Source organism: Anoplolepis gracilipes, chromosome 3, assembly GCF_047496725.1.
Source record: "Anoplolepis gracilipes chromosome 3, ASM4749672v1, whole genome shotgun sequence".
Classification (NCBI taxonomy): Eukaryota; Metazoa; Arthropoda; class Insecta; order Hymenoptera; family Formicidae; genus Anoplolepis; species Anoplolepis gracilipes.
In genome coordinates, this window is record NC_132972.1 from 1,697,344 (window position 1) to 1,723,548 (window position 26,205).

Below are 26,205 nucleotides of genomic sequence, written 5' to 3' on the forward strand. Positions count from 1 at the left end.
AGCTAAATGCGCGATTACCTACCGGCGATTGTGAAATCGTAAACGCGTTGTTCGGTTCCCTGACACCAACTATCACGTTCTCGATGTAGGAGCTACTCGTGGTAGGAGCCGCCTCAAGACGAAGCTGCTTCTGATATTCTGGATCTTCGTGCGGTGGTCTCGCCATGTCTCGGTGAGACATTGTAGGAGGCGAGCTCATATGATCCACAGCAACTTCTTGATAATAGAATTCCTCCTCGTGAACGGACATATCATCTTCGCTGTCGCACCCCTTGGATTTTTTTGGACTACAAAACAAATACTATTTTGATTAGTATGCTTTATTTTATAGATGAATTTATTGATTGAGAAAGATTATCTCGCAAGAAAGATTTAACCATCGCGAAGATTATATCATTTCTGATCGACGCGTCTTTATTTGCAATTATTACATATATATAAAAATACAAACTTGTACGTTATCGTTTCATTTATTGTTAGTGTCAACAATGCTTGAAATTAAAATAGTGCGTTAAAAGCTGGGCTGAGGTTTTTCAAAGAGCACATTTGTTAGCGAACACTACAGTCTTACGATGATAATGTCAACAGTTTTTTTCGCTGCGTCTGAGACTATAGCTTGAGTGCGCTTTTCCTTCGTCTTCATAACGCAAGATAACGCGTTTTACGCACTAGGCGTATTATATCAAGAATATTAGCTTACCCCAGATGTGACTGGCGCACATGTTCTTCAATGAGTGCGACGCTCGCTTTGATTTCCAAGCAGCCTGGCCAAGTGCACTTGAAAACCACCGCCGCATTTGCCTGCAAATAGAAAGATGACAGTCGTTAATGATCATCGATAAGAACTATGTGTATAGGAATGAGTATAGGAGAAGCTAGCGACAGGTTTATATGTGAGAGTATTTGACGAAAGAGGGTAACTGAGACGGCTACGATTTTGCCACACAATCCTGTTTTACGTCATTCTATAATACGCCAATCGGCGCGTCGTAATATAACTCGCGCGTGGGCACAAGTTGACGCAGGGCTGCCGTAACCATTGAGTTGAATGGACGATAGCCATCAGCAACTCGTCCTCTGACAATGAAATGCCACGACCTTTCCTTCTTTTATTTACTTTACCGCATAAAAAAATAAAATAACTATTCTTTTTGTTTTTTGTTATTGAAATTATTAAAATTTTAAATATTTACGCTTTGTTACCCCTTAAGTCTACATTCGTTTACGTCATTTATTTTGTTGTAATATCATTATCGCACAAAACAACTCTCTCTTTCTTTTTCCCAGCATATGTCCCAGTCATAATGTTAATTTCCTCCTGTCATTCTTCTGTGACACGTCGAATTCCGAATTACTCCTTTTTTTTATATTTTAATCATCTTCGAAAGGAATTCTCGTGACGCGCTCGGACAATTGTACGTAGATAATGTGTCATGTGACTAATTTGCGAGCAGCAAGTGTCTTAAGACGGCCCTGCGTCGAAGTCACGCCAAGCCAAGCCGCCGGAGAGGAAAATCGATGCGCGCGGCAGCGGCAGCCTCGCCGCGCGCACGTTTCTTTGTTTACATCGGCTGGCCGCCGGCGCCGCACCGGTCACGACGATACGGTGTCACGTGGTATTGATCCAGGAGAGGAATACAAGCCCCCCCTCCGCCCTCGCGCGCGTGGACCACGCGGTATCCGATGATCACGTGCATTGGACGCGCGAAGGACAGCGACGCGCGAGGGATTGACATTTTCGAGCGCGAAAGGCTCCGCGTGCGCATCTATTATATGTAATCATTTTCTATCCGAACGACGATCGTACCCGGATCTCTTATTCTCGATGAACGGTTCAGCACAAAATCGTTCAACTGCATGCTCAGCAATTGCAACCGAGTATAAACAGTTAATCGAAATGTGTGCTACCTTTACAACGTGCATTTTTCAATCGATAAAATTTCGCTGAATTTGTATTTTGTATTTTTAGACACATGTGCGAAAGTAATCTTTATGCATATTTATTTATATAATGTCTCTCAAAGACTTCTATATTTGCTTTGAAATTTATGAATTTTATAATATATCAATGTAAAATTTGACAGCTAATGGAGAATGTGTGTGTTTATAGAGCTAATCATATATTAATGATCTTATGGATTATATCGGTGAGCCCACGGATATTTTTCAATGTAACAGCATTTGAATTAAAAAATTCAATCACGGCCTCGTTAATGCGCCGTAGGAAAGAAAACGCTTCTTCAAAGTACTGCGAATTAATAAGCTTACGGTGAAACTATATTCTTTCAACTACGCATTTGCGCGATAGCACATCGTCGATCGTTCAATATCTAGCTAACGAATACATGAATATTTACGAGTGATTTTACACACTTGAGGTACATCTTGGGAACCGTGCGATCGCCGCCGATCGTCTCGTTGAAATCTGCACGACTCGACTTACTCGCCTCCCTTCAATTCCCACGCGGTATAATACAGGATGAAAAATAACGACGTAGATAGCGAGGATGAGGGGGGGGGGGGGAGGGGGCGGGGGCGGCAAAGTGTCCGCGCATCTCTTCAAGAGACAAGACGCAACTAAATGAGAACACGATTTGTTCAGCAAGTTGGCGAGTTTCAAGGATTTCGATAGGTGCAGTGACATCAGTCGCGAAATGGGAATACGTCGTATCGTGTACCGCGCGAGAGTATACCGGGTGACGCCGCGGCAAAAGGGCAAGCGAGCGAAGAGCGCTAGAAGGCGCGGGCCGATAAGAGCGTATCGATATCGCGTTTGACTAAAAGACGCGACTGACAGGTAAGAAGGTTGAAATGGGTGGAGGTCAGCTTCGCGACGGCTAGTAAAAACCTTGGTAGGGTGACAGTGACATCATCTCCGAAACGGTACACGGCCGGGTACACGGCGCATGGCGTGGCGCAGCCACTGCCGAGGTCACAGACCTACGCCGGTCGGCAGGCAATGCTCTCTCTCTCCCTTTGCCTTGCCCATGCCTTGGCAAGTTGGTTTGGCGTGCTCCGGAGAACTTCGCAGCAGTCCTTCCCCCTATCACTCCCTTTTCTCCCCTTTCCTCTTTACGACTTTTAGAATACGACGGGGTAATTCCGATAGCATTAGTCTAGAGGGCACCATGCGTTCTGACGAGTGTCTTTATGTGCACGATAGCAGGTACTGATCTCAAAATCAGAGCGCAAATCTATTTTCTTCCTCTTTTTCTCTCTAATCTTCTTTTTTTTTTATCAAAAAATATATAAAGATGTATCTTTTTTATATAAAAAAAAATATCTCAAGCTGTTGTTCTTTATTAAATCATGGACAAATTTATTATCCATTAATCTCTATTAATCCATTAATTTTTAATTTAAAATATTCATATATTCGGTTTGTTATTTATCTATCCTATTTATGGAAAGCGTCTAGTAAAAGACAATAAATATTCGGGAATAAGAAACGCACGACGAGATATTTCTTGTGCATCGCGTTGCACATGACATTGTCTATGACGCGTGCGAAAGACAGCATGCTATCATAAAATTCAATTGGAAGGTGCCCCAGCACCGATACGTCAAAGAGAATCACATGACAAAGGAAAAAATCGGTAGTAGCGTATATTTTTATTCGCGGTAGATAGGTAGGTAGGTAGGTAGGTAGGTAGGTAGAGAGGCGCAATATAAATCTGGCGGAGCCATCTCCCGCGTTCGCGCGCGCGAATATCATCGCGCGCTCTTCCGAGTACGCGGGGATGAGTAAGCCAACGCAGGGTTGCCGTGACGCGCGCGATGAACAACTCGGCGCGGCGCGGCGCGGCGTGGCGTTTCGTGGGCGCATCGCGTGCGATACGATGTTGCCGACGATAGAGATGGCTGCTCGGACCCGTTGGGGATGCACACGCATGGCATGGCCTAGCCGGCCGGTCGGAGCTCGGAGCGCGCGCACCGAGCGGGCGAGAGGACGAGGCCATCCACCCTGCCGACGCTCGTTCACGCGAAGTATACCGCGTCCTTCCCCCTACTCTTCCCGTCACTTTTGTGAACTGCGCAACAACGTGCGCGCGCGCGCGCGAATTCGCGTACGTGTGCACGCGCACGTGTCTGTGCGTGAAGATCTCCGCAAGCGTCGTAAATAAAAATTACGCACGTGTTACGTACTCGCGTGAAACGCATCTTTTCCGCGCGCGTGTCTCTTTAAAGCGTTTGACAAGCGACGCGTGAACGTTGTTAAATCGTTTCGAAGCAGAAGCGACCGATGACGAACTCGGTGTGATTCGCCTCGTAGGAATGCGTGCCTCAAAGTCAACGCCCCGAAGTTTATTAGACCGAATGGATTTCAAATCGATCGTGCGTGCGGATCGAGCGAAAGAATTTCACTTTCTTCGCAATTTTGTTTATTCATTCGATTATATCGATGAGCAATCGGAATTTGCGTGCATCTAGGTCGGTGTGCGCGCACACCGAGCGTGCCCCGATGACAGCGAAGGCCGTGCCATGCACATTTAGAGGTGCGTGACGTTTAACGGCGGTTTGCGAGCTGCAAATTCGCGCGTGGTCAACGTTGTTACACGTAGCTCTGCGCGGGCGCAAAAATCGATTCTAAACTATGTATACGCTGCAACAGCTTGCTTTTTCGCGCGGCTCTCGCTTTCTCCGCGCTCTAGCCGACCTCTTTCGCGTCGAGTCATCGGCTACTCTACAAAGGTACGCGCGCTATATTTTCCTACATCGTGTACGTCTATACCTTCTTTCCTTTCACATGACTACTGAAATTTTCACACCAAGACTGTTCTTCATTTTAACCATCGTGGCAGATAAAAAGATTTATCGACTTTGACATCAATTTCATTTGCTTAACATCATATGTATAAATGTCTGAATAATATCATTTAAACAAGAATTAATTTGCATTTTTTTATGTCACACATACATACACTTTTCGCTTTAATATAGAACGCTTAAATGTTTCATATTTATTTTAATCTTATTTAAGTAAAAAAATTTTTTTGCCACTATCAAAAATCGTTGCCGTATCATCTGCAAATAACGATATTCTGCATGTACCGTTTTGTGTACACATTTTGACGTCACTAGCTGCTGACTCTGCCGTCAGACCCCATTTCGGGACCACGCGATAGGTTTCACAGACAGGGATGTATCGTGCGGCGAGAGAAGAAGAAGAGAGAGAGAGAGAGAAAGAGAGAAGGAGAACGCAAGAGAATTGGCGAATAAAGAAGAGAGAGAGAGAGAGAGAGAGAGAGAGAGAGAGAGAGAGAGAGAGAGAGAAGCCAGAGTCACTGGAGAAAAGTGGGGGGCCGGGTAACGCCCGGGAAACCAAAACAAACCGGACTTCTGTGTGTTGGCGCGTACGACGCGCGTCGATCCGTGGCGTGTGGTGAGGGTCGGACGTTGACCCTTCGTCGCACACTCAAGTCTCACGCACAGAGTATACGGGGTATACGGGGTGGCGGGAGAAAAATCTACGGGTTTGTTGTGGGACCTTCGTAGCGGCGGCGGCGGCGGCGACGACGGCGGCGGCGACGACGAAGACGATAGCGATAGCGATGGCAGACAGAGATGAGAGACGCCGTAATAAGGAGTAGAAAATTTCAGAATATGGCGCAAACGAGGATGATAGGGAGGAATCTGGTTCTCTCTCTCTCTCTCTCTCTCTCTCTCTCTCTCTTTTTCTTCTAAATGAAGAGAGAAGGAGAGGGGATTGACCGCAGCGAGAGAGAAGCGGAGGAGCCACGTGTGATGCAGCAGGTACGATAAAGGCCGGTTGTGTGGCTTCGATGTCGTCGAGGGATCGTGCGCGAGCTTTTCGAGGGCGGATAGATGAAGTGCGAAATAGTTTCACGATATATAAAAATGCGTCAAACCGGATAACCCATATCTTCGAACGTTTCCAAAATGCTTCCGTTTTGTATTCGATTTTATTCCGAGTATATATTCGAGAAAATGTCGCGACAGACACGCGACAAAAATTGCATTGTTCGGAGGATTTTGGTAATCGAGCGATCCACGTGATCTGTGTAACAACGGCAAGGGAGAACAAAAGCCCGGCATTTTCCCGTCGAATGACGCGGTCGTAAAGTAGCGAGCTGGAAAAAAGCACGCTCAGCTGGGACACGTCGCAACACGCGATTCGGTGCAATTTACAAGGAAGAACCGAGGTCGTCGACACGGGGGAGAGAGAGACGGAAAGAATCGTTTCAAATATACGTAGGGAAGCGAGGAGAGGGTAGTAGGCACCCGTGAGTCACGACGGGATTCTCTACCAGAGGATGTTCGACGCATTTAATATGCTACTTTTCGTCGTATCCGGAAGAACGGAAAACACTCTTTAGCCACATAAGGCCTATCGTTAGTCAACCTTTACTATCTACTTTCCTTTTTAAATACGTTTAAGATTGAAAAATATAATCTGTTTACATTTATCTATTGCTCCGATAGAGATAGCAACCGGAAACTTTGATACAAAATGCGTACAATATTCGAGATATGAATGTCAACGGATGCAATTTGTAATAACTTTCTAATTTTATAATTATATGAATATCGTTTACTAATTTAATAAGATCTTTAAACAAAATCTATTCTCAAATTTAATCCCCAAAACAAATGTATTTTCTTTCACTTCACTCGAGACACAAAAGAGGATATAATCAATATTTGTATTTTTCATTCATTAAACGCGCGATTGAAATTGCGCCGCTCGCAGTTTCCGTCTCTTATCGATATTTACATTCCGCCAGTGCGTTGCTTCTTTATTTTTCTCTTTCCCCAAAGTACAATGGCATCCGGTAGGCCTTTCGGCGGCACGAGCAGCGGCATAGCCATCGTGATGGTGCAACCGTCGAAGAGGAGAGGTGAATACCAACATTGTTACTGCGTTGCAGCCACAAAGGAATTTCCATATCAGGCCCGAATTCACAAGATTTTCGCAAAGAACATCTCGCCCTTAATTAATCGCATAACTTTCCGATCCAGCGATATATATATATATATATCTCCTCTTACGCCGTCTCGCCGGCATTTCCAGACACGTGCGAAAATTTTCAACGTTGCATCTCGCGGCCGGCCATTGTGTGTTGGACTTTATGAAGGTCAGCGCCGTGTCCGTCGCTGAGAAGGCTGCTAGGCGATGGTTGCCCGATGCTCACGAGCAGAAGAATCGTGCGACTGCGACGCGTGCGAGCGAGAGGAGCAAGAGAGACAAAGAGTGAACGAGGGAGAGGAGGATAACGCGAAATGTTGAGAGTTGAGAGAAGCGGCGGCGCGGGAGGAACGGCCGCGCCTGCGCAGATGCGTTGTTTACGTCGCCGGTTTGCAGCATGGACCCCGCGGCCCGCGGCCCCGCTGGCATCTTGTTGAAATGGTGGAGGATGCCCGTTCAGCGAGCCCTATATACATATATATATATATATATATATATATATATATATATATATATATATATATATATATATGTATATATGAACGTAGAGAACCGATGGGAGAAAATGAGAAGTGACGCCGAACGAGGACGATGCACTTTGCGAACCGAGATACCTTGAGCCTCTCTAGACTATATCGATATATAGCTCGAAAAAAAATATCATATAATATTGCGTGTCCCTTTTTTTTGCATTTTTTCAATTAAATTCGCGATCATTTCGAATTTAAATGCTCCATATTTCGATATCTATTTTGATGCAATTTAAAATTTTAAGCGTGTGATCAACGTTTCTGAAACCAGGCAAAGTATACGCAAAAGTACAACGCGAATCCAGCGAAAACACGGTGAAAGGTAGAAAGTTGAGAGAGTGAGACGCGTTACATGTGTGACAATTGTGAGAACGGTTGTAAGCGTGATTCGATGTCGCTCTCGTGCGTTTTTGCACTGACAATGAATAAAATTTCACGCGCTGAGGAGGTGTCCTCGTGAGATTCCCAGAAACCTATCGCTACTAATTGTATCTTGCACGATATATGCGTTTTAAATGGCTTAATTAGTAAATTGAAATGGTTCGGAGTAGTATCGCAGTTACTGATATGCATTAAACGTTTATCGAATGAAATACAAGTAGTCAACTCGCGTTATCTTTAAATCGCATCTGTTTATTTATATTCGCATGCGCGCGATTTAATTTAGCACATAAAAAGAGAGAGATACGCGAAAGAGGAAATTGCTGTGACGGGCAGAGATTTTCACGGGACGCTTAAAATCCGATATCCCAAACCGCACGCGTTCAATTTTTTTTTCCGTTTTTTATTCAAGACTGCATATTGTCGTTTATGCACATTTAATATCGGCACGGTCGGGCCTCGTTAAGCAATAAACCAGCCCTCCCGCTTCGTCTCCCTGTCTACCTATCTCGAGATACATCTGGTAGTACCGTTTGGATGCTGAAAATACGATTTAAGCATCGGCGACAATCGTAATTAATCTTTAATTGCTATATGGTACATATTCACCGTTAACCACTGTCCTTTCAAACGTGAACGGATGTCGAACAATTTCTCGGTACGATAAATGGAATATTAATATACACGATATAAAAACGTTAAAATAAACGAGATTTCCTTTCCGAGGATACATAATCCTCGGTTATTAATCTTTTAAACTTTATGCGCGACGTTGATAATCTGTTTATTCATACAAGTGTTTTTTATATTATTAGAAATGTATAATAAATTTTCCATTTTCAGTTATATTTATTCTGAAGATTATTATAGATTGTTATCATTATAATTTTGTTACTGAATATTTTATTACTTTTTATTTATCTTTTCTATTATAATGAATATAGAAATTAATAAAATTATATATTAAAATTTCATAATTTTTGTAAAGAAAATCCAGGGTGGATTGATTAGGAAAAAATTAATAAAACTAATAATTACGATATTGATTGTTACATTGTACATTGCTGTATCCAACATTAACGTTATAAATGTACGCGCCGTTATGGGTTGACTGTATGTAATTCATGCGCTAATTGAGCTCACGTTGCAGTTTTAATATATGCGTTGCATTAATGAGAAATTGAAGCCGTTACTGTTACCAATTTTCGTACTCGCGTCATGTCGATCGGCGCAGTTAAAGTCGTGTATTTTTTTCAAGAATAACTACGCACGCAGAAAGAAAGGAGGAAAGAAAGAAAGAGAAAGAGAAATATTTATTCGAGCATGCTTATCGGTGAGGCGGCAAAACGCGAACGCGTGTTGTTTCCAAACTCGACGGATGTTCCGATTCGACGCGTCGGTCGTATCGGGCAAGAAAAGTTCAATAACCGCCACAAGGTCACGCGGCTAATTTTATTGCGTAAAAAGAGAACCGGTGCTCGATGCGCTAGCGAACTTTTGGTTCGTCCGATTATCTCTCGCATGCACGATAAAAATTTCTGCAAGTCTGATGGCAATGTTTTGATAATCAATATTGTCCGCCGTTAATTTTTGCCGAGTCCTTATTTCCTTGTTTGTTTTCATTATAAGTGAAAATATAACTTTAACTTTTCTTAGCCGGTATCATTAAAATTTTATCAACATTTTGATGAAACCTGTGTGAATTTTTTATATGCAATTATGCAATTATGTAACTCTAATATTGTTATAAAAACTACGAGAGAGAGAGAGAGAGAGAGAGAGAGAGAGAGAGACCTGATATGTCAGACATATTTAATATAAATCGGATTGATTCAACCAGGTCCTAGAGATTAAACTTGAAATTAACAAAATCGTTATTTTTGATACGTGTGTCATTAAAATTTAGCGCGGAAAACAGTTAAATTTAGTTCCGCAGCAGAAGATCCAGCACTTGGAAAAATAAGAAGCAGTGAATTTTGTGTGTCAATTGCGCGCTTATTTATTCAATGGCGAGTGTTAGCGTGTTTACGTCTACGAGAGATGATACTATAGTCATGAAAATGCGTACATATTTGCATCACGCGTTGGAACGAGAGAAGAAGGGGGTTAAGTATTTTAAAGACATGTTTGTTTCGAGCAACTTCAAGTTTCATTAGACATCATCTTATCATTGTGATTGCATGATAATGTAGCGAATACAGTTTCTCTCTCTCTCTCTCTCCCTCTCCCTCTCCCTCTCTCTCTCTCTCTTTTCGCACTTTATTACAAAGACTTTTTCAAAAATTTTCGTTTATTCTATGTGTCAATAAGTGTTAAATGTGTCACAATTATATGATAATTGCAGATAATGTTTCACCGTTTATACAATTTTCTTTTGCAGACACAAATTCGATCAAACTGTAGAAATATAAAATTTACATATGGCTTGTATTTGCAACGAAGATGCTTGCAAATCGTTACTTTTCATTCCTCCTTCATGTGATTTCATTTGTGACACTCATTTGCAATCGTCATTCATCTTCGTATCGCCATGCACTCGAGACTTGCGTCAGCCAACAAACGATGCTCCCGCCTTCTGAATCCGCTGATAAAACCGAATTCACGTGTTCAACAACTGTTAGGATTCGTCAGGCCGGTACCGCGGCAAAGTCAAGGTCGTTACTTTCGCGAATCTTTGCACGGAGGTGAGTGGGCGGGCACCGGACGAATCCCAGTGGATCGGTTGTACCAGCCGGGTGAACAAAACGGCAGGGAGAAAGAACGAGAGGTACTACGGAGGATAACCTTACCCTAGGGCAGGACTATCTGCTTTTGCATTCGATCGTGAATTATCGGACTTCTCTCTCCCCCTCCTCTCTCTCTCTCTCTCTCTCTCTCTCTCTCTCTCTCTCTCTCTCTCTCTCTCTCTCTCTCTCTTTCTTACAGCAGTTTCTTATATCATAAATCTCTGAAATATATCATTGACGAAACTCGTTATCTGTACAGATTTGTGAGTCCGAATCTTTGTCCATGAATTTAAAAACAGTCTGAAATCTTATCTCTCTGTTGCAAATTAGATTGCAATATAAGTATTTTTAATTCACATATGCGTCAACTTTTCTGGTTCCGCTTCTTATTATCGTAATTAATTCAATGCAATTTTCTTTTTTTTTTTTTTTTTAATATCCATTACACGAGCGTTTTTATTTCTCTATAATTATACTCTCAAGGATTGCGTAGAATGCATCTCTGCTTAATCTCCGGAATATCTTTTCATACCGTTTTCATTTTCCAAAAATTCACCTACTTCTCAAAATTGTATTATCATTTATTACAGTTTCCAGACACATCATCTCTCGTTATTCGCTTGTAGGTTCTTTGGAACGTCTAGGTCAAGCCTCTACGTACATTCACCAAGTCATAATCCGTTTTGTGATTTTCAGCAAAACTTTCTTAGAAGGATAAAACTTCTTTCCATCTTTCTTGCGCGCCCTCACCCTCGATCGGTGAACGGCTGCTGCTCTTGCGCGGCGCGACGAATCAGCTGGGCATGCACGAGCGGAGTGCGAGCGAGCGAGCGAGCAAGCGAGCAAGCGTGACAACGCGATTGATTCTTGCCGGTACTGTCAACGGCCTTGCCATGCTGTAGACACACACACCGGTTCTCCTCGACTTAGCCAAGTTGAGCAATAAAGTGGGCGCGGCCTGTCTTAGGACCAGTTTACAGTTACGTACTTTGCGCTCACGTAGAAACGATGCATTCGCAATTCTTTTATCAGCGGGCTCGATCGCGACGTGTCGAAGGCATCGAAAACATGAGAAACGAAATGAATGCAAAAAGTTGAGTCCCACATACTTACTGTCGTTTGCGTCAGATCAATTGTGTCCGGAATCATGTATTTATTGGCCTCCTTTTGTCCTAAAAACTTTCAGAAATTTTCCCACGGCATACATATTTCTGTCTCTCTCTCTCTCTCTCTTTTTTTTTCTGTGCCTCTCACTTGTTTTATCTGTTGTATTAAATCGTTTTGAAATCGGTGTCTTTTACTTTTAGAAATTTTATATAAAATAAATCTGTGATCTCTCTGCTGAATGTGATGATAAATTTTTCAAATTACTATAGATGATTAAAAGGAAAATCGAAAACCGAATGATATTGCATATTAACATTCGGTACTTTCATCGATCGTGCCGATACACGAGCGCCGGTTTCACTGATGGGCTAGAGAATCGCAAGGAGATAGATGACTTTCCAACTCGAGATCGATCCGAGAGAAAGTTACTTGCAATCTACGATGTCGAAACAGCTTATGTAAAACGTTATAACCTGCTGAGCTTAGTTGGGGAATTAATTCGTGCCATTTTCGTGTGTAATTTTCTCTGGCTTGAAGAAAATATCGAACCCTTTGATAGTAAAATAACCATCGCACGTTTATATTTGCGAGAAAAAAAACAGCGATAATTGTCGCAAAAAAAAACGTTAAATGGTCAAAGTGTTTGTCCTTCTCGTTGCCGCACAATATATGTCATCTGCTGAATCGTCAAGGATCTCGTGCCTGTCGGTTTATGACCGATCGCGATACTCGATGATCGGTTCGGCCAGAACCCTTAAAGGCTTTAATTACACAAGATACTTTCGCAGTTGGAGGTCAAGGTAGAGTAGGCGAGGACGGTCGATAGAGGAGGTACTTGCGCGGGCGCAGAACGCGTTTCGATACGCGGTCAAGAGTATCAAAACCCTATTTTTTCTTTTCCAAGTCAAACGACATGAAAATGACTCGTGAGTTTTCGTTTCGACCGTAGAAAATTATGAAAATGTTTTTGCATTAAATAGAATAATTATCGAAAGTAATGAAGATTGAAACCGGTCGAGATATTATAGCGCTCGTAATAAAATTCGCGTCACCTTGAATTTAAAATACATGTTGCACACCACGATAGAGATCTAGCTGTCACGAGCGTTTATTATTAGAGCGGGATGCCGCGCTAAACCGACGGGAGTCATCGAGCAGATTACGAAACACCGTCGTCACTACCTACGACTATCTGTGCATGGGAAAAGTAAAAATAACAGAAGTGTTAAGAGCTTGTTCGCACGTGTTATGTGATTCGATGACTGTAAAAGACGTGTCGAAAGAATGCATCATTCTCATACTCCATTCGAGTGAGGCACGTAAATATAAAATGCGCGAAAAATCAAATAACTGTCGTTAAATTAACAATGCTATTTTTTTTTTTTTTTTTATTATAATCACCGGCGAAATTTAAACCGAAAAACAAACATGACACTTCGTTCTCGTGTCACGATCGCGCTCGACGAAAAGAAGGAGGCTCCCCGCCTTGTCGGGTGGCGACAACGCGTCGATTTGGGCGTGCGTAAAAAAAAAAAAAAAAGCTGTCAGGACCTAGGACAACGAGCCGCACGGCACGGTATCTCATCCCCACCGGCGGTGCGCCTGGTTACCAGCTGAAATTCGCGAACGCGCGTCCTTGACTCTCCTCCCAGCTGAAAAAAGTTCTAACAACGTGAGACAGAGAGAGAGAGAGAGAGAGAGAGGGGGGGAGGGGGGAGAGGGACGAGTGAGGCTAACATTGACTGTAATAAAGAGCTCAACGCTCCAGACGTGACGTCACACGCCGTAGCAAGCTAAAATAATTAGGCGTCCCGGACTAATTCGACGATTTGAAAAAGCAGTTTTCCTTTAATATAGACATATTACACTCGTAATAAAATTCTTCTTAGCAATTAACGTAATATCACTTAATGAATTTACATTTTAGCATTACTCAAATATTGAAAGACACGACTAAATTTGTGATATTATTAGATTTAATATATAATTATTACGTATACATATATATCGTGCAGTTGTAAACAATTCCTGAAAAATTGTATACATCTCTCACGATAGTGATGTAACTTTAGAGATAGAAATTGATTTGTTTAATCTATAAGATAATAAAAATTCTTCCATACTTTATGACGTCACATGCAGAAAGCAGAAATAACCAAAAGACGTCATCACAGCATATTACGTAATGAAAAGAAGCTTCGTAGAACGATTTCAGCCTGGTAATCATGATGTCACAGCTATCGAGTCAAGAATTTTATTATCAATCGAGCCATCAATTCCGTTTGCGAAACTCTCCTCGACACGTGACGCACGACACTTGACACTTCGACGACGGGTTCGGAACGTTCGTCGGCGGAATGACAATTTCGTCCTATCCATTTACCTAATGTACACGTCCCTCCTAATGATCTCTATGAACTATTTATAGCTACGTGTCTCGCGTTCGATACGAACGTAATCGGCACGACCGGTAACGGTATCTCGGGCGGATGGGCAGACGACGGTCGATTGCATATATTTTCACCAGCGTCACTACGACAAGTACATATAAAGATTGTCGTAAAGAATCCAAGGAATCGCGCGTAGAATTCCTAAGTTTCACGAGTTGCGTGACACACACAGTCGCGGAATTATCTCATCGTGCGGGCAAGAACTTCCGACATGTAACGCTACAATCGCAGTTTCTGTCTGCGTGCGATATGTCAGACATAAGACTGATTTCAACTTGTGTACATACATGATTTTTCTTTGTTTCCGTATGCGAGATATTAAACTTTCCAGCGAACGAGTCATTTCTTCTAAAAAAAAAAGAAGAAAAAAAAATGTCAACTTTATTTATTGAAATCGCGAATAATAGTTTTAATTAATAAATAATAAAGTCTTTGTGACTTTTATCTTTTTAATAATAGAGTTATATAATCTCTTTCTTGGAAATAAGAGTGTGTTTTGTTTTTTTCAAGTTGTTGAAAAACTACAAAAAAAAACAACGATCGATAGTTGAATTTCGATACATATTCATAAATCGTGCTAATAAATTTGGTAATGAGATCTGCTGAATTAATTAAATGAAAACTGGTATTGAAAAGTAGCTGTCCTTTCTCAGTCAACCTGATAGGTTCTCCTATTGCTTGGTCAGAGAGAAGGGTGCCATTCTCCAGTTATCCAATGACTGCCACGTCAAACCTTACAAGGTCATCGGAGACGGTAGTCACTAATAATAAGGCTACTCTTAAAACTGTATACGCGATGCAGCGTTTCGAAGAATAATATATATGTTGGTGTTTGATTTTATTTTATTTCTGATTGTGATTTTAAGCGAAATATTTCCATTATTACGAATAAAATTGCAGAATTCAATGCCAGAGGCAATTTGCAAAGTTTAAATGTCGATAAAAATGTCTGATTGTGATTTTACGAATTTAATTGAGAGGTTTTACTTAATTTTTTTATTCAATTATCTAAATCTTTAATATCTTAAATATAATTGCATATTAAAAAGCAACACCAATGTGTGCAGACTCGTTTTTTTGATAAATTAATTTTAATTCATCAACACTACAAAAAAAGGATAAATGAATTTAGCTTATGTTGAACGAACGTTAAAAAAAAAAGACTATGGATGTATTCAATTTCAATGCAAGCCAAACATATATAAGTCTGAAGAAGATTGCAATAATTTATCATATTTCGAGAAAACAATCAATTATGCGTTATATTGGCGAGAATTAATAGTGATGCAGACAAAGGAGGAGAAGAAGAAAGATGACGGCGAGTATTTCCTGCTCGTACTAATGTCGGTGTCATGGTCGCTGACTTATGTCATGCGATGCCTACGCGTATCACGCGAATGGAATTATTTTGTTTGACATTTTGTTATAAAAACATTTACAACTGATAGGGGAACGAAGTAACGACAGGTTCGGATGAAGCGATAAAACTTGCTTGACGGCATGAAATTTCCCGGATCGAATTATTACGTTATTTCCTGAAAAGATACGTTAAAGAAGAATTCGGAATTTTCGAATTATGTTACTAATAGAAGATAGAAAAACCACTAGGAATCTACGTGAATGTTGCGACATTCTTTGAAGTGAACGAAAGCACGGTCCTATCCAACGCGGTGATATTCGCTATCGGAAAACCATGTAATTAGAAATCATATTGCCAAGCGATGACCCTGACTCTGCACGCGCGGTAGATTATATCTGCAATCTGTGCAATATAAGCGAGATGTGGCGTATGTGTGAGTATTTCTAACGATACACGTACTTGAGATCGAAACGTTTACGAGTCACTGTTGCTAATACAGTTTCGAATCGGCTATTGAAGCGGTCTTTATATTCTTTATATCGCGGCGCGCAATTTTTTTTCGCATCGTAAAATTACTTTCGCGAATATATCATCTTGGGCGAAATTAAAATTTAATCATCGTGGCGAGACGGAAAGCCCGAGACGCTCACCCATTACGCTTACGTCTGTAAGCGTTTCCGGGCGGAGCATTTAAAATACAAGCGAGGAAATGATACGGAAGGGTATACGATTACATTGCTCAGTAAGGCCGGATCCTCCTCGAGCCGCGGTTGTTGCCGGGCGCGCGGAAATATGTATGGCGAGCATTACACGACCAACGTCAAGTTTACGCAACGCGTATTACGTAAGGTGGACGAACGTATCGGAATACGACCCGGCGCGGCGGCCCGGAACCCCGCGGGAGCGCGCAGCGCGCAGTGCGCAACGCGCACGCAAATGTCGGCACGATCGACGTTGAATCGATGCGTCCGATACTTTTCAAGTTCAGATTCTATGCGTCATGTTCTTTTCTCTCCGTGCTCGTGACTAATTTGCACATCGATGTAACGTGCAGTAAAAAAATGCAATAAGTGCAATAAAAAGGCAAAATATTAAATCAATACGAACGAGAAGACAAATGAAAAATGAGTCAGAGAATGTTTTAGGATCGTTTATTTATTTGAGATAAAAAAAGCAAGAGCACATTATAAGCCCATTTCTTTAAGTAAGTGTGAAATTATTTTATGACCAATGAATAATAATGACGATTAATGTAAAAACCTTTCTGAATTTTTTTTTTAGACACGTACAGTCAATCAAAGCAATGATCGGAAGATTTATTTCCGGAAGAAATCTCTTGAAAAATAAAAGAAATGAAAGGAAGGAAGGAAAGAAAGAAAGAAAGAAAGAAAGAAATTGCTCAACATTTCAATTTCGACCTCAACAAATAATGTTCAATGTTTAATTAAATAATTAAATAATTAAATAATTAAATATTGAATATATAAAGTAATTTTATTATTCACTTCATCAGTGAACATAAGACAAAGTATCTGATAAAATTTCTATTTCCTCGCGCGTGTTTGTGAAAGCGGATTCATCCAATTTCTCGTATCTTCAGTCGATCTAGATTTATGCGGCAATCATTGGCAGTATTCCTTTAAATTCTACAGCAAGAGCGCATTTTCAATTGAAATACGACATCGTCGAGTTACATTACGTATCATAACGTTCGAGCAACTGAAAGCTACTGCTCCGAAACACGAGCGATAATCGGGAAACTTCGTGGTGGCGGTATCGCAGTAGGAAGATCTACATCTCGATCACCAGACGGTATGACGACCGTCCGAACATCAAAGCCGACGGTCAAGGTCCGCCATTGGGATGATGCTCATGCTGACTCGTGCATTTAACCGGCAAAACCTCGGTTAGAAAAGCGGTAACACGCGGAACTAGAAATAAATCTTCCGTGCGTTCTCTGCGCGCGCGTTGCACACAATTCAACCCACACACTCACACACACATATATACACATGATGCACACACACACGCGCGCGCGCACACACACACACACACACACACACACACACCCCGACAGTTGCACACCAATATTATTTCGCGCGCGTGCAGTCAGGGCCACGGTGACCTTAACTACCTTCCTCCGCACCTCTAGTCCCCCCCCTTTTCCTCGTTGTTACCCTCCGCGTCTCGTCCCCTCATCTACGAGTGATGCCGCATTCGAGGGCAACGGGGAGCGCGGACAGGGGAGGGGGCACGTGCCGCTCGTGGTGACGTCACGTGCTGTGCACTGCGACGCGATGCACCAACGGCGCCGGTCCTCGCCGGCGCTGTCGCTCCCGCTCCGAGATCTAGGGTCCATGTGCAGGCACGAACGAGGATATTCTGGCGCGTGAACGATGTATTTGATAATGGAATTTGCCTCGTGCAGATTACGAGAGAGACCGTGCGTCGTTCAAGGGTTCACCTCGATTTCGGTACGGATACAAAAAGATAATTTCAGCGATTGCCGCTGAATATCTTTATAGATTCTCGAGCTACTTAGAAACTGCATATTTACCTTGACATCCAACGTTATGTCAGCATTTTTCGGGATTTAATACATAACTCATTTTTCTCACCTTTTTTTCATTTAGTTTGTAGATTTCAAAAAAAAAAAAAATGTGATAAATACATATCTGTCGTTGACAATTTTGAGTTAAACCATCTTTAAGAAAGTTTAAATTTGACGTTAAAAAAAAACCAGTTTTAGAATGCTTCGGAGATGCAAGTACATGTGTCATATTCCGGCGCGTGTACGACCTTTTTAATAAGACTTAATTCATATTGATTGCAATCTCTACTTTCGCGAACTTATTCGAGGATTAATAAAAATATGCATAAACGCTGTAACTAATAAAAAAATTTTAATTTACAATTGCAAAGTAGAATTTTATCAAAGTAATTATTATTACTATTTAATCGATGTATGTACAAAACTTGATTTGGAAAATTTTTATTTTACAATTTTCCTCAACTAGATAGTTTTTTTGAATATCCCCATAAAATCCTTGACAAATTCTGTCGAACAACATTTCAACATTTCAACATTTCAACATTTGATCGAAACGTTATAGCTGTGCGTGATAGAAACAAAGGAAATCTCCATCCACCCTGACATACAACCGATAACTTCGTCATTCTATTCGCGCGATCTATCTACGGCACTGTACACGTGGATGTGCATATATGAATGCTGCGCGTGCGCGGGGAAAGGGGAGGGGACGATCAGAGTTCTAACGCAGTCGTTCCACAATGCAATACACTCGGCTAGGACTTCCTGGCCGTACTTTCCTCTCTCTCTCTCTCTCTCTCTCTCTCTCTCTCTCCCGCTCTTTTCCCTCTATCGAGAAATCGTCTCGTTCATGGATACGGTGATCATGGGAACGGTGCATCGTCTCTCTTTCTCCTATCTCGATCGAATGACCTTTCACGATGATGAATATTAGGCGATCAGAGAGAATCTAAGGAACGACACCAACGACCTTGGACGTTCGCGGAGATATCCTTGAGCCGGTCAATTGGGTCAGGTGCGCGGATACGCACAGAGTGACCATCTCTCTTTCGCATGCGGAAAGATGGAACAATGGGAAAGAAAACTGGGACATTCCCGGATTTCAAAAGAAAGGCGAAACTTTTCTATATTTTCCACTTATCTTATTGAGACTGCTTTATAATGGTTTTTTTTTTTGTTACTTATTGAACGTATTACTACAATGATAAAGTTTTGTCAGTAGTAATATTAACCTTTACTCCGTATTGTTATTTTTGGCACCTTCTAACTGTACAGGTGGGTCAGAGTATTTTCGATAAGTTTATTAATATGTTAAAGTGTTTAAAAAAAATCTGAAAAAAATGTGTATACCTTCTTTGCACATTCTAAATAAAGACTAATAAAATAATAAATTTGAAAAATAATTTACTTAAATCTATTATTTTATGATTATTTGTTTTCGAGAAATTGACGTTGTTAGAAAAATCACAGAGAAAAATGATCCCTCAGTATAAGGGTTAAATTTTGAAATTTTAATGTGGAGCAAAATGACGAATGCATTGACATTTTAATGCGCGTACGAAACAAAGACACACTAAAAACGTTTATACATTTTCCATTTATCTTATCGAGATTATTTTATAATATTTTTTTATTACTTATTGAATGTATTGTATTAATGCAATGATAAAGTTTTGTCAGTAGCAATATTAAATTTTGAAATGTTTAATACACGTACGAAATGAGGACGAACTAGACCAAACGAGAATGTCAAAAATATGCGAGAATGTCCGAGGAAGCTGATCACACGTTCTGAGATATATATGTTCAAACTATCACGAGTGAAAGTTGAAGCCGCGCAAATTATACGCCGGTCCTGATTGATGCGCTACCATCTTCGCGTCCAGAATCGCAGATGACGTGCGTGTTCGTCGTATTCTGACGACATTACTGATTGAATCGAGATGAATGACTTTAAGCGGTCGCCACGCTCGCAACCATCGGTGAAAGTAGGAACCTTCGAGTAAACTGGGTTACGAATAATATTGATCTGCGAGGAGCGGTAGTCGCGGTGGTGGAGCAGTGGTGGTAGTAGTAGGCGATAGTAGTAGAGCCGGGTCGGGTTTTACACGCGCAGAGACCGCTCGTTCCGTCAACGGGTGCTTTCGATAACAAAGGTTTTCCCGTGAATTGCACCCGCATGAATGATGCCGATTGCGAGGGCTTCCAGTTATTTTTCAATATTTTTCCCGACATTTTTCCGCCTTTCTTTTTTTCTACATTTCCAAACCTTGATGATTGTTGGACATTTTTGAACATTCTTTTTTACCGATTTTCAAATTTTGATTGAGTTGCTACATTTTGATTTCGAGGAAAAAGTCTAATCTTATCTAATTATTATTGTATTATTTACGATGGATACATAAGATTGTCTGTTATTGTTGCATGATTCAGATAAGAGACATAATCACAAAAAGTTTCTTTTGAAAAAATAAAGAAAACAACTTCATTTCAAAATAAATTATGTAAACACATTATGGCTCTCCCCATTAAAATGAAATAAATTTGGCCGTCTTTGGCAGATCGAAATGCAATATAATAAATATATTGATCCAATAATTTTTCCCTATGACGTACCGAAAATTCCTGGTCGATATTTGCGGGACTGCAGAAAATAACCCGTATTATAGAGTTAAAGAAAGGAACGGGGCCGGCAATTTTGCACCTGCGAGATTTCCAGCGTACAGGTCTCCTCCGATTATAGACATAAGAATGGAAATCGAAACTTACCTGTTCGCTTTCGAAAGTCGCGCAAGCGCCTGGTTCCGTTTCGATCGGGTCCTGGTTTACTTTCGCTCGAATCTGAAAAAAAAATCATAAGGCAGAATTTAGCGAGTCTGTCCGTTATACGTAGACCTTCCACGCCACGCTCCCTTTCAGCGGCTATTTCGGGGATCGCGAGTTTCCCGCGTGCAGAGGCGTCCGAAAGCGGCAGGCAAAAGAGCGTACGCGCGGGGCCGGCGAGTACCTAAGATTAGCGCGGGGCGATAATACCTCAAGGTCCGACTTGTTAGCCGTCTTACGAAATACCAAAAAATCCGCCGCGCGTGTTTACATCCTTGGCTCGGCCGACGCGCTTATGTCATCATCGCGCGCGCGGGCTTGGCTCGCGAAGAAGACTTCTCGCCTGCATCTCTGACCGGTCAGGGCCGGCGTGCACAATCGTCACTGCCAACATATTGTTAGCCATATATATCCGGAGCATCGATGTTCTTTTTCTCTATCTCTTTCTCCTACCTAAAATGCCATTAGGGTGAAAAAATATCCCGTCCCTGTATAATGTAAAAAATTGTCAATTGTTTTTTCTCGAGTTTAAAGATTATTTGGTGATTCAAGTATCTAGTAGATTCTCTGATATTTATTCCAAAAAATATTTGAATAGAAATTGTGAAAATAAGGAAATATTATTATAGTGATTGCGAAATTATAAAAATATTATTATAGCAATTTAATAATAATTCAAATTAATGATTTATATATATATATATATATATATATATATATATATATATATATATATACGTTTTTAATAGAAATATATCACAAATTTGAGTTCTATCTTGTCATTGTTCACTGCTTTTATTATTGTAAAATTGCATTATTAGATGCGTGCTCCTAAATGATGGACGTAATATATTATAATGCCGTTAAATGTGAAAAGGACTTTTAATAAAAATTTTCAATGTTTATCTGTACCATCTTTTCATAAAATAAGATATATCTTTTCCACGTCGAATAGGTCAGAATTTAAATTTAATCATTAATTGTATGTAAGAAAGACGAGAGAACCTCGAGGAAGTGAATTCAATCTAAACTCAGATCGAACGATATATAACGTATGCAAGGTCCACCCTGATGCCTCATGCTGACGTCTTACGCAATAGAGTTATCGCATTCGTTGACGTTAATTAAGCTACTACGTACCACTACTACTACGCGAATACGGAAAGAATTAATCACGGAGACACAAGCATGCGGCGTCTCGAAGGTCATTCGATTTTTATTAAGGCAAACTTGTATTCTCATCGCGAAGGTCGCTTCGACATGCAATTTTAATGTAGGTAAGCTTCAAGGAAGTCATATTTAACATTGTTAATATACATACATATAAAAAACACTTTTATCAATACGCATCAAAACTTACAGTTCGCTTACGAGCTTAAAAAAACTCGAATAAATAATTCGACGTTCAAGTTGAAAAATGACCAGCAGATTATTAGAACTCTTAGCGAAAATTCCATGATACGCCCCGAAGAAATATGAACGACAATATGGATGATTAGTCGAGTCTTATAAAAATCATTTGTCTTCATCTATAAAGACTTGGTAAACTGAATCGAGCGTACGTTGACGCGAAAGTATACACTATTCAGGGAGATTAAGGTTAATGAAGACTCTCAAAGGCGACGGACAAGGGCAGTTTGCTATTAGGAATAACGCGAACATATGACTCTGGAAACTTGCCTCAAAGGTCAGCGGTAGCTGACGTCGTGACAAAGAGATAGCGGAAGATGCTGATGCTGTTTACAGCATTGTCAAGTAAATACAGTTACATGTGCAATGTGTTAATTGGCTGTGACACGAGGAATTCTTTCAGAGGTTTCCCGACAAATTTCTGACCGACTCTGAATATCCCTTCGGACCATCATCCGATTAACACATCTTCCAAATCTTTTGTGCGACACGTGGAATATTGACAAAAGTATGCGCCGCCGAAGCGAGGGTAGCGGCGAATGTCGACGTCGTCGCCCTCGTCTCGTCCGAATAAGGATAAGGTGAACGAACACTGGAAAAGGTTACTCACCTTCTTACGTGGGTGCTGCTCCTCGATATAGTCGGGCACGATTCCCTCATCTAAGGTGGTCGAGCCGGGAGTGCTGCTCGACGACGAGCCGGACGCGTTGTAAGGATAGTGGGGTTGATTGTGCGAGGGATGCGAAGTCGCCGGGCATGGAGAACTCCTAGTCGGCACACCCTCCTCGCTGAGGGGTGGACTGGGGGTACCGCTTCGCCAAGAAGCCCCGCTGCTGCTACTGCTGTTTGACATGCCGCCAACACCGGGCGAACCGGCGACCATACTGCCACCTCCGCCTCCACGACTCCCCCAGGAACCTGTCGCAGATAGTATTCCCTTCAGATTCATAACTATCGGAGTCAATTATCGCGCAAACTCGATAAAATTCAAGATTTGTGCTGCGTTTATAGAATGACTTTATTTATATATCCGATATAAGATGACGTAAATAAATGACTTAATTGAAGCAATATTATAAAAAGTGTTAAAAAAAATATTTTATTATTTTATAATGATAAATAATGTCGATGGCTGAAAAAATAATTAAAATAACGAGTACACATGTTATTGGAGAAATGAGAGAAAAAGGTTTAAAGAAATCAAACGATGAGAAAAGTTTATTTTGTCTTTCGACGATATATCCCGCGTGAATAATAGAAAACGAGTTACAGTATACGCCATAATTATAATTGTAGAATATATTACCATAATTGTATTGGCAGTGAAGTGGCGGGGGGTTGTGAGGACTGTGAGGTGAACACGAGAGTGACATAAGGACCAGGGCCGCGGCGCATTCGTCCATGCAATCACCGCGTTCGTTGGTGCGACAACCCTCACGTCCGCAGAGCACCCTCTCGCCCCAACCGCTGTACATCCGTTCGGAATCATTGTTCGAGCTTGGCCGTCGTTTCCTGGATCTGAAATATACATTACCACACACTATAGTTCCGCTCGTGTAACATATACGTGTATATTCATAAGCGTTGTATTATTTTTAGATTACTTACTATTTTAATTTAAGTAAAAATTATTATATCACATGAATATTAATTAATATTTAATCGTGCAATATTTCATGACAAAAAAATTATAATTCTTAAAATTTTATTTTAAGCGATTAAGATTATTCAGACTTTTCTACGAAATGTATACGTTCTGAAAACAAATATCTAGCGATAATTCTCGATAATATTGTTTCTCATGGAAGTAATTAATATTAAAAACTTTTACGAAGAAATACGGCATTTATATATATATATATACATCTTTTTCGAAGATAACGATAGTTTAAATAGTGATGCGATTACAAAAGACGATGTACATTGTTGCAAAATGAGCCAAAAGTAATTTTTCTTAAGAAAATCTCGTCATACAACATATCATAGTAAGTATAATCAAAGCGTTTCTGAAATAACGTTTTTCTGTGTAAAATGCTACACCGCAAAATGATACATCGATCCTCTCTCTTTCTCTTTTCCCAGATGCACCGAGTGATGTGATACAGTAATACCCGGTAGCATAAGAGTTATAATCGATAGTCACTTTTCCAGGAAAGACTATAGATTCTCGCGTTAATACTGCACGTGGAGCGTGTATCTACGTCCGTACGTAACTACTTGTACGGAACGGTGTCGTCTACTTCCTCTACTATCACGAGTTTTTTTCCAACGGGACAAAAAATGACAAACGAAATGTATCTGACATAAATCAACTGGAAATATATGGTAACGTGTAAGAAACAATGTGTGTGTGCGTGCGTGCGTGCGTGCGTGTGTGTGTGTGTGTGTGTGTGTGTGTGTGTGTGTGTGTGTGTGTGTGTGTGTTTCAATCGTTTCCAGGAATAAATAAATTTATTAGGACATTAAGAACTAGTATTATCGATATTGTATATTTATAATACAAGTGATACGTACAATCGTGTAGATATTCAAATATGATTATCGTGTGTTATCATAATAAATTGAGATATAAAAGTAGAAAAGTAAGAAAGCAAATAAAAAATAAATATATCAATTGTTTACGTGTTAAATTAAAGTAGCATATTTTTTAATATAACTTTTTTTTTTACCTACATAGGGCAAACTCGGGTAAGATGGCCATAGTTTTTCAAAATGCAAAAAATATACTTTTATTTTTAACATACTGTTATTTTAAAATAGCGTTTGGCATATTATCTTCACTGAAGCTTAAATTACGTAATATTATCGAAATTAAAAGGAAAATATTTAATTGAAATTTTATATCATCAAAATAGTACAACATAAGCATCGGCCATAATATTTATAAAAAAAAATAGTGAAAACGAAAATAAAAATTATATGTCATAAAACAATTTACATATCTTTATACGTCTATTACGTCGATTACGAATAGCTTAACTGTAATGTATTCGACGTTGTAACAATATCGTTATTTCGATAACAATGTATGCACATAAACTATTGTAAATATCGATTATTATCTTTGATAATGACTAGCGCAGGATGTAGCGATTATTGAAAAAATTACAGCCTATGGCCATCATACCCTAGTTTACCCTAGTATGATCGAGGTTTTGCTAATTTCGACAAGAACCGTTCCTTTGCCGAGTGCGTAAGGCAACGCACAAAGATGTCATTATCTCGCGATCCTCGGCTCGGCTAGCGGTGTAGTTGCCGGTAGTTTCCGCGATGATATCTCAAAGACGCGTAGAAGAGTAGAGCGGTTCTCCGAGAGAAGGTGGCCCTCTCGGACCTGTATATCGTGCGAAGGACAAAAACGCCAGAGAGGGAGAGCGGCAGAAACGACGAACGTAGTCAAGGCCGTCGCTAAGCCAGCCGTGTTCCACTGGTGGAACGCGCGAGTACATCGAGAGTCGAAAGTGAAACATAGAACGCCGGCCGGCACAAGGAATGACGCACGTATACCAGCCGGTATTTCGAAAGCAACACCTCCCGAGCCGAGCGCGCACACTTGGCCGCTGTGTCCCGTTTCCCGTTTGCCGTTTGCCGATCCGTTACACGAATGTTCTCGCCACTTGGCGAGAACATTCGAATCGAGTCGATTCAGGCTGACAGCAGCCGAGAGATCCGTCGGGACGAATTTTCTTTACGAATCTTTACGATCTTTTGCGGAAATCAAAAAAAAACGGCGTTCGCTTCGTTTCTAGTTTCTACCCGTCTGCAAATTCCAAACTGTTTCAGCATGACGGTATTCCCATTTCCCCGACTTTCCCGGTTTTCTAAGTACCTACGGTAAACCTAATACGCACGTACGTATACGTTCGTTCGTTACTGGTTAATTGCGAGATTGCGATCGACTTATGATTATCGCGGAAGTAACGAATTCAAGAGTTTAAT

General features: G+C 40.8%; 1 protein-coding gene and 1 long non-coding RNA gene across 4 annotated transcripts in view; one reads left to right on the top strand and one right to left on the bottom strand.

Annotated features, from left to right (window-relative positions):
- Glut4ef (Glucose transporter 4 enhancer factor) overlaps window positions 1-26,205 on the bottom strand; it is an 85,126-nt gene that overhangs the window by 4,619 nt on the left and 54,302 nt on the right. For all 3 annotated transcript variants that reach the window (XM_072887891.1, XM_072887892.1, XM_072887893.1), the window contains 5 exons: window positions 23,573-23,784; window positions 22,877-23,184; window positions 20,803-20,874; window positions 701-801; window positions 23-287 (listed from right to left, as the gene is read on the bottom strand). In XM_072887891.1, coding sequence (XP_072743992.1) covers window positions 23-287; window positions 701-801; window positions 20,803-20,874; window positions 22,877-23,184; window positions 23,573-23,784 — 958 coding nt within the window. The remainder of the gene's footprint in view (window positions 1-22; window positions 288-700; window positions 802-20,802; window positions 20,875-22,876; window positions 23,185-23,572; window positions 23,785-26,205) is intronic.
- On the top strand, window positions 21,631-24,292 carry LOC140663627 (uncharacterized). Its single transcript, XR_012046296.1, has 2 exons — window positions 21,631-22,133; window positions 22,219-24,292. It is a non-coding gene; the product is annotated as an uncharacterized lncRNA (long non-coding RNA).